The following is a 9,174-nucleotide window of genomic DNA, read 5'->3' on the forward strand; positions in this document are numbered from 1 at the left end:
AGTCTACCTTATCAAAACAAAGAGGTATGCAGATGATTGGGCCAATTGTGCCTCCATGAGCCTGTTTCTGGTTCTGATATCATCTGTGAAGGAGGGTAAACTAGGATGAGATGAATCTGTCTTTCTTCCCTTACACAGGCTGATGGCCAATATGCCATCATCTCTCATGGTGGTAAATAGGCAAAAACCCTCACTGGACCAAATGCCACTCATGAAATGCAGGGACCCAGTCGCTGAAAACATCTCCCTTCACATATAGGAAGCCCCATGTGTCCAGTGTGAGCAGGAATGAGTCCTCTGAAATCTGTCTTAATATCTCCTTCTGTTTTCTCCTAGGACAGGTGCCAATTCCTGGAGCACCAGATGTCCAACAGCAGCTCCATCACCGAGTTCCTTCTCCTGCCATTCGCAGACACGCGGGAGCTGCAGCTCCTGCACTTCGCGCTCTTCCTGGCCATCTACCTGGCTGCCCTCCTGGGCAACAGCCTCATCCTCACCGCCGTAGCCTGCGACCACCGCCTCCACACCCCCATGTACTTCTTCCTCCTCAACCTCGCCCTCCTCGACCTGGGCTGCATCTCCACCACTCTCCCCAAAGCCATGGCCAATTCCCTCTGGGACACCAGGGCCATCTCCTACACAGGATGTTCTGCACAGGTCTTTATTTTTCTCTTCCTGATGTCAGCAGAGTATTTAATTCTCACCATCATGTCCTACGACCGCTACGTTGCCATCTGCAAGCCTCTGCACTATGCGACCCTTCTGGGCATCAGAGCTTGTGCCCAGATGGCAGCAGCTGCCTGGGGCTGTGGGGTTCTCTATGCTCTGCTGCACGCTGCTAATACATTTTCACTGCCCCTCTGCAGAGGCAATGTTGTGGAGCAGTTCTTCTGTGAAATCCCCCAGATCCTCAAGCTCTCCTGCTCAAATTCCTACGTCAGGGAAGTTGCACTCCTCATATTGAGTGGTTTTCTGTTTTTGGGGTGTTTTCTTTTCATTGTTTTTTCCTATGTGCAGATTTTCAGGGCTGTGCTGAGGATCCCCTCTCAGCAGGGACGGCACAAAGCCTTTTCCACGTGTCTCCCTCACCTGGCCGTGGTCTCCCTGTTTATTAGCACAGGAAGTTTTTCCTACCTGAAGCCCCTCTCCCTGTGCTCCCCATCCTTGAATGTCGTGGTGGCAGTTCTGTACTCGGTGATGCCTCCAGCAGTGAACTCCCTCATCTACAGCATGAGGAACCAGGAGCTGAAGGATGCCCTGAGGAAAGTGATTTCATGGACATTTTTCAGAAGTGATAAACTTTTCCTCTCTCTCCACAAATGACTCACAGTCTGTCCCATGACAGACCTGTTTGGTTTTAGTTGCTGTTACTGTTTTTTTATGCATATAATATATATTATTTATTAATATACACGAGTACATTTTTTTCTGTTGTTCTTGTTATACGTGGTTACCATGTTCCTTCACAACTGTTTGGATTCCTTCCACTTCTGCTGAGGCATCAACCTTCTCTCTTTCTCCTGGAGCCCACATAAAGTATGTATCTGGGTGTGAGGTGACCCTCTCATAGCCTCTGTGTGATATCTCTGTATCTGAGGCAAAGGAGGTGTCTGCTGTCTCTGTGGAGGCAGTGGGGATGCAGCAGGCACAGGCAAGGGAGACTGCAGGGGGATTCATGTTGTCTTCAGGCATATCTGAACACACCTAGTGCCTTTGGAAATGCTCCATAATCCTTCCAAGCACCTTGCATATCTAAAGACCCCTGGGGAAGGAGTTTTGGCAGCACTCGTTCCCATCCATCTGGGTTTTCTCTCCACCCTGACCAGCATGGCCAGAACAGAGTCAACCAGGAGCACTCAAAAAGATCAGAGGAGGGATGGGGACTGATACGGTGATCTGGGCTTTAAATTGCCTTGGAGAGGCAAGCATGACCCAGGAGCCATATCAGTCTGCTGCTGTTCCTCAGTCCCTGTCCCTAGCACACGTCCTTGAGACAATGTCCCCACCCTGAGTGCTTGCCAGTACCGCAAATATAACCCTTGGGTGAGGCTGGAGGTGCTAGGGTGAATCTGGAGGGCCATGGTCCAGTTGTGACCATGGGCAGGACAAGCCCTCTTCTGGATCCTCTGCAGGGCTGGCAGCCTCTGTGAGCCCCATGAGAGGAGGGAGCAGACAGAGGAGGTCCTGGGGCCCTGCAGACCATCCTCATGCCCGAGGGGCTCTCAAGCAGCATACCTCAAGGCAGAGATCGTAGAATCACAGAATCATCGAACAGCTTGGGTTGGAAGAGACCTTAAAGACCATCTAGTTCCAACCCTCCTGCCACGAGCAGGGATGCCGCCAACTAGATCAGGTTGCCAGAGCCTCGTCCAACCTGGCCTTCAACACCTCCAGGGATAGGGCATCCACAACTTCTCTGGGCAACCTGTTCCAGTGCCTCACCACCCTCTGAGTGAAGCATTTCCTCCTAATCTCTAATCTAAATCTCCCCTCTTTTCCTTGAAAAACAATCTCCCTTGTCCTGTCATTATCCTTTGCTTATGCAGCCCAGGATGCAGTTGGCCTTCTGGGTTGCAAGCACACACTACTGGCTCATGTCGAGCTTTTCATCCGCTAGAACTCCCAAGTCTTTCTCTGCAGGGCTGCTCTCAATGAGTTCTTCACCCAGTCTGTCCTCATGTCTGGGATTGCCCTGACCCAGGTGCAGCACCTTGCACTCAGTCTTGTTGAACCTCATTAGGTTCACATGGGCCCACTTGTCTAGCTTGTCCAGGTCCCTTGGATGGCATCCCTTCCTTCTGGTGTATCGCTGCACCACTCAGCTTAGTGTCATCTGCACACTCGCTGAGGGTGCACTCGATCCCGCTGTCTATGTCGTCGATATTGATATTAAACAGCACTAGTCCCAAGACAGACCCTTGAGGAACACCACTCGCCACTGGCCTCCACCTGGACATGGAGCCAACACTTCTGGGCACAGCCTTCAAGCCAATTCATTATTGACTGAATGCTCCACCCTTCAAATCCACCGCTCTCCAACTTGGAGATCAGGATGTCATGTGGGACTGTGTCAAAGGCTTTGTAGAAGTCCAGGTAGGTGCCATCTTTCCTTGTCAGCTGATGCAATCACTCCATTAGAGAAGGCCACCAGATTGGTCAGACATGATTTGCTGTGCTTCTTGTAGCAGGAAAAAAGGAGAAACTGCCCAAGAAAGCTACCACCAGCCCCAGCCCCTCATGCCAGTAGTTCCCAGCACCAGCCTTCCACCACGGTTTGGGGAGGGCCAACTGCTGAAATGTGAGCACCTCCATCCTCCTGCTGGGCTCAGGGCCTGTACCGGGGGAACGGCCAGCCCAGCCTGGTCCCTCTCCGGGCCCAGAGCCCAGCCAGCCCCAGGGCAGGGCTGTCTGCGAACCCCTGTGTGGGACATGCTGGGGCTGGGACAAGGCTGGGTGAAGGGGGGGAGGCTGCTAAAGCAGAAGGGCAGTGGGGGCAGGGGCAGTGAGGGCTGGCAGGGGGCTGTGCTGGGGGAACGTTTCCTTACCCCTGCACGCGTGCTGCCCCATGTGGTGACTGCAGAGAGGTCCCAGGGGGCTGCAGGTGGGACAGTGGGGCTTGGTTGTCCTGCAGAGGGGAATGCACAAAAAGCCATAATAGTACAGGAAGCTTCCACAGTGCCAGGACCCCCAATTTACCCCAAAACTCAATGCCCAGCTTTGGTGCGTTAACCTTGGCTGTCTCCCAGGTGCCCACCACGCTGCTTTCTCAACACCCCTCCTCAGCAGGATACAGGGAGAAAATACAAATAAATAACTCATGGGCTGAGGTAAGGACCAAGAAATGGCTCACAACTACTGTTGCAGACAGGACAGACTTGGGGAAGATTAACGTCATTTATTGCCAGCACATAACAGTGTAGAGCAGTGACAAGTAAAGACAACTAGAAACAACTTTACCACCACTTCACTTCTCCTACCTCCTCCCAGCAAGAGGTGCAGGGTGATAAGGAATGGGGGCTTCAGTCCATGGTGCTTTGTCTCCGCTGCTCCTTCCAGGTTACTCTCTTCCCTTCTCCAGTGTGGGGTCACTCCCATGGGATGCCATTCCCAAACTGATCCTACATGACCTCCCCACAGACAGCAGTTCTTCAAGAAGAGCTTCAGTATGGATCTGTACCAAGCTGGGGAAAGTCCTTCAGGAATGGACTGCTCCTCTCCATGGGCTGCAGCTCCCACCAGAAATCTTGCTCCTGTGGTTGCTCCTCTCCATGGGCTGCAGCCTCCTTCAGGCCACATCCACCTGCTCCACCAGGGGCTCCTCCACGCATCTGCAGGGCTGCTTCTCTCACATTTTCTCACCCTTCTGCCAGCTGTTGCTGCACAAAGATTTTTTTTTTATACTTTCTAAAAAATATTATCAAAGATGCACAACTAGTGTCACTCGTTGGCTCAGCTTTGACCTGCAGCCAGCGGATCCCTTTTTGAGAGGGAGCTACTAGCTCTGATCTGAACTGGGGCAGCTCCTTTAGTCTCAATATGCCACCTCCAGCAATTATTCCACATCTGGGGCAGCTCCTGGTCCCTTCTCACAAAGGCCACCCATGCAGCCCAATACACATGTTAGGGAAGAAAAGTATGCTGCAGAACTCCTAAAGAGGGTCCTTCAAAAAGGAAAATGCCCTTGCAGGATAGGCTGATTTGAAGTAGTAGGTCCCACCATTGCAGCCTGGGAACCATTATTCATTACAACTGGGAAACTGAAAAGGCAGTAAGGAGGTAGCTTGTGCCATTTGAACCATGTAGTTTGCCTGATGTGATTCACAGGATCACCTAGAGAAACAGATGAGAAGGTAAAGAATGCACAAAAGGACATTCAGAAATTGGAGGAGGAGGAAATTCCCAAATTAACTGTCTTAACCAGAGGAGAGGAAGATGGGGCCCTACCTTTGCTGGGGCCCCAGGCACAAGAAAGATGTGAACCTGTTAGAGTGAGTCCAGAGCAGGGCCACAAAGATTATCAGAGGGCTGGAGCACCTCTCCTGTGAAGAAAAGCTGAGAGAGGTGGGGCTGTTTAGCGTGGAGAAGAGAAGGCTCCAGGTAGACCTTACTGCAGCCTTTCAGTACTTAAAGGTGTCTTATAAAAAGGATGGAGAAAGACTCTACTCGGGTAGATAATGATAGGACAAGGGCGAAAGGTTGTAAACTAAAAGAAGATAGATTTTGATTAGACATTACGAAGAAATTCTTCACTCAGAGGGTGGTGAGGCACTGGAACAGGTTGCCCAGAGAAGCTGTGGATGCCCCATCCCTGGAGATATTCAAGCCAGGTTGGATGGGGCCTTGGCCAACCTGATCCAGTGGGTGGCATCCGTGCCTGTGGCAGGGGGGGTTGGAGTTAAATGATCTTTAAGGTTCCTTCCAACCAAAGCCATTCTATGATTCTATGATATGATTGCATGAAGATCTTAGGGCCCACAGACATAGTCTCTGGTTACAAATCAAAGAGCTGTAGTTGGAAGTCACAGAAACACAAGTCCTAGAAACAGAAGTAGAAGTTTTAGAAAATGAGCTAGAGGAAGCCAGAACAGCATGTCAGTTTCTAGCAGAGCTATGGAAAGTCAATAACACAACTCTCAATCATCTCAAGGGAGTCACTGCAGTCTGGGAACTCCAGACGACAGCCTGGACAAGTCCATAGGTTCTGTGAGGGAGGCCGAGGTTCCTGTGGGATGGCACCATGCATTCTGGAACACTTGCCAGTGGATTCTTGAAGATGACCTTCACTGGAAATGACCATTGGGACCTTGAGAAACTTGTGCAGGGTCACTGTGAAAAATTTAGGCTGGAAGACTCCAGAGTGGGTGACTTTGAGTGGCTGTGGCAGAGCCCAGCAGCCTGCCCCAGTCTGGGAGTATGTCCCCATCCATCTAGTGAATTTAAAAGGGATTAATATGAACAGACCCAAGAGGTCAATCTGCATAATACGGAGAAGTAAGGGTTCTTGTGCTGCAGGTGCAGCAGGCAGGAGGCCTTGGATAGGGCCTCAGAAGAGTCAAGCAGATCTAATCTGGTTCATCCCTGAGCTAAGACAAACACTGTGAGCAGAGCGAAGGACACCGAGTGGTGCCCTACCATGAAGGAGGATGCAGAGCACAGCTGTAAGAGGCGTCTTTCTTGTGCCACGACCGACGCAGGTTCGTCTGAAGTGAAAGCCCCAGCCCAGGACCCATAGAGTGAAGGTCCCTGGGCACAACTGCAGAAAGACTTTGCAAGACCTCTGCCAGTGACAGCTTGAAACACCAAATGCATCTTGGCAGTAGTAGGTCCTTTTGGCTCAGGGGCAGATGTCCTCCCTGGCAACACCACCACAGAGGCCACCACTGCAAAGCTGCTGCGTGACACCGACTGCGTGACACCCCGGGGTCCAGAGAGGGGAGAGGGGAAGGGGAGAGGCAGGCCGTGGGGAGGGGGCTGGAGTGAGGTCACTGCCACTGCAGCAGCCTGACTGGCCCTCAGAAGGGCTGGCCGGCAGGCACTATGACATCATCCCGCGCATCAGAGAGCCCCTGGGCAGAAATGACGTCACTGCAGAGGGGAGGGCGAGGGGCTGGCAGAGCCCCATCGAGGGGCTGGCTGTGGGTCCCCTCTGCTACAGCCACCTGACGGCGCGGGGCAGGCAGGAGGGCAGGCAGGGCTCGTGGCCGCCTTGCTCAGGACGAGCCCTGGGCGAGCTGGGTGAGAAATCTGTGCCTTAGCTCCAGCAAAAGCTCTTCTCTTTGCTCTTGACTTTTCTTGATAACACCACTTCCAGGTGAGCTCTGCCCTTGCTAAAACCATACCTCCACCTCCACCATAAATTTCTGTTTCAGAGCCTGTCCTTGCTGCCACACCCTGGCAGATCCTTTGTGGCCCCTGTCTGCATCCTGTCCCTGCAGCGTCCCAGTCCCACTGCCCCACACATGCTCCCACAGCCGTGCTGCCAAGGCACCACACATGGCAGTGCACATTCAGGGCTGGGTCAAGATCCCCCTGTTACAATCCCAATGAGACCCTCAAGATCCCTTCCCGTCATGGCCCTCCTGCCTTCGCAGCCTCCTCCAGCCCCCGGCCCCTGCCCTGACCCAGCCAAATCCCATGGGGGCCTCTGCAGACAGTCCTGCTCCAGGTCTGCAGGGCTCTGGGCCAGGACAGAGGCCAACAGGGCTAGCCGTTCCCTCGACACAGGCCCCGAGCCTGGCTCTCCCACCTCCTTGCCCTCTGCCCACCTCCCTGCCCTCATCCCAGTCCAGTGGCAGCAGCCCCATGGCAGTGCCCACCGCAGGTTGCTGCAGGGCTCTGGGCACTGCCACCACAGCCCCAGCCCCTCTGAAGGGCACAGCAGCTCCTAGGGCACAGAGGGCTCAGCCCCACAGGTGGGAACGTCCATGGCACAAGCGTACAGAGGTCAGTGTCCCCTGCTGTGTCCCCTGCACTCCTCTGCAGCACATCCTCGGAGGCCCGCAGCCCTTCTGTGACATCCCTGGGGGTCCTCAGGCAGTTCCTGCTGCCCCAGGGCCAGGGCAGCCTGACCTGAGTTGCTGCAGCCAGAAAGGGGTTTGCTGGTCCCATTATGTCCTGCTCTGCTGAGAGTGGGGTCCAGACAAAGAATTTGCTGTAGGTTCATTTATTTTGTTTAAATACACAGAGAGGCTGGCTCCTTGTTTATGCAGAGCCTCAGGGTCACAAAAGATATGTTGGTATTTAAGTACAAGGTCATGAAGAATGGCATTTCTTTGTGGAAAACATTATCACAAGGGGAAAATGAAAAAGAAAACCAAATTCATCTAGAAGTACAACCAGGCTTAGCCTGTCATGACATAAACCACAATTCAAGTGTAGAAGAAGACAAGAAGCAGTCTATAGCTGCTGAAAGGTCCAATCAATTTCCTGAGCAAATCCTGATAAACATCCATGACATCACTTTCCTAATGGCATTCTTGAGCTCCTGGTTTCTCATGCTGTAGATGAGGGGGTTCACTGCTGGGGGCATGACTGCATATAGAACAGCCATTATCATGTCCAGGGATGGAGAGGAGATAGCGGGAGGCTTCAGGTAGGCAGATACACCAGTGCTAACCAGCAGGGAGACCACGACCAGGTGAGGGAGGCACGTGGAAAAGGCTTTGTGCCGGCCCTGCTCAGAGGGCATCCTCAGCACAGCCCTGAAGATCTGTACATAGGACAGCACGATGAATACAAAACACCCCAAAACCAGGAAACCACTGAATGTGAGAAGCCCAATTTCCCTGAGGTAGGAGTCTGAGCAGGAGAGCTTGAGGATCTGGGAGATTTCACAGAAGAACTGGTCCACAGCATTGCCTTCGCAGAGGGGCAGGGAAAATGTATTGGTAGTGTGCAGCAGAGCATAGAGAACCCCACTGCCCCAGGCAGCTGCTGCCATCTGGGCACAAGCTCTGCTGCCCAGGAGGCTCCCATAGTGCAGGGGCTTGCAGATGGCAACATAGCGGTCGTAGGCCATGACGGTGAGAAGAAACAAATCTGCTGACATCAAAAAGACAAACAAAAAGACTTGTGCAACACATCCCGAGTAGGAGATGGCCCTGGTGTCCCAGAGGGAATTGGCCATGGCTTTGGGGAGAGTGGTGGAGATGCAGCCCAGGTCGAGGAGGGCGAGGTTGAGGAGGAAGAAGTACATGGGGGTGTGGAGGCGGTGGTCGCAGGCTACGGCGGTGAGGATGAGGCCGTTGCCCAGGAGGGCAGCCAGGTAGATGGCCAGGAAGAGCGCGAAGTGCCGGAGCTGCAGCTCCCACGTGTCTGCGAATGCCAGGAGGAGGAACTCGGTGATGGAGCTGCTGTTGGGCATTTTCTGACATTGGACACAGTTGTCTGTTGAAGAGGATAAGGCAGAAAAAAGTTAGAAGAGACTTCAGTGAGGAAAACCTATCACAAAACTTAGAGCAACCCACGCCTGAGCCTCTCGCTTTGCAAGAGAACATTTCTGCAGCTCTATCACTTGAGTCCCAGCTGATGCTGTCTGAGAGTGGCACTGGGAGCAGGGATTGCTGTGGGCTCCAGAGGAGTCCCTCCTGCCGTGAAGCAGGCAGCAAGCAGGACCATGGGGGAAACTCAAGTTCAGTCCACTTATCAGATCCATGAACTTTGCAGTGTTGTTGC

The 9,174-nt window shown here is 53.0% G+C and overlaps 2 protein-coding genes across 2 annotated transcripts; one reads left to right on the forward strand and one right to left on the reverse strand.

The window, feature by feature from the left end:
- Positions 1 to 363: 363 nt before the first annotated feature.
- LOC136787317 (olfactory receptor 14A16-like) lies at positions 364 to 1,323 on the forward strand. The gene has a single exon (XM_066984477.1). It carries the CDS (start codon positions 364 to 366, stop codon positions 1,321 to 1,323), a length of 960 nt encoding a protein of 319 aa, XP_066840578.1.
- Positions 1,324 to 7,639: 6,316 nt separating this feature from the next.
- Positions 7,640 to 8,863, reverse strand: LOC136787035 (olfactory receptor 14C36-like). The gene has a single exon (XM_066984142.1). It carries the CDS (start codon positions 8,861 to 8,863, stop codon positions 7,919 to 7,921), a length of 945 nt encoding a protein of 314 aa, XP_066840243.1. The 3' UTR covers positions 7,640 to 7,918.
- Positions 8,864 to 9,174: the final 311 nt, after the last annotated feature.

The sequence above is a fragment of the Anser cygnoides genome, chromosome 28 (assembly GCF_040182565.1).
Source record: "Anser cygnoides isolate HZ-2024a breed goose chromosome 28, Taihu_goose_T2T_genome, whole genome shotgun sequence".
Lineage (NCBI taxonomy): Eukaryota > Metazoa > Chordata > Aves > Anseriformes > Anatidae > Anser > Anser cygnoides.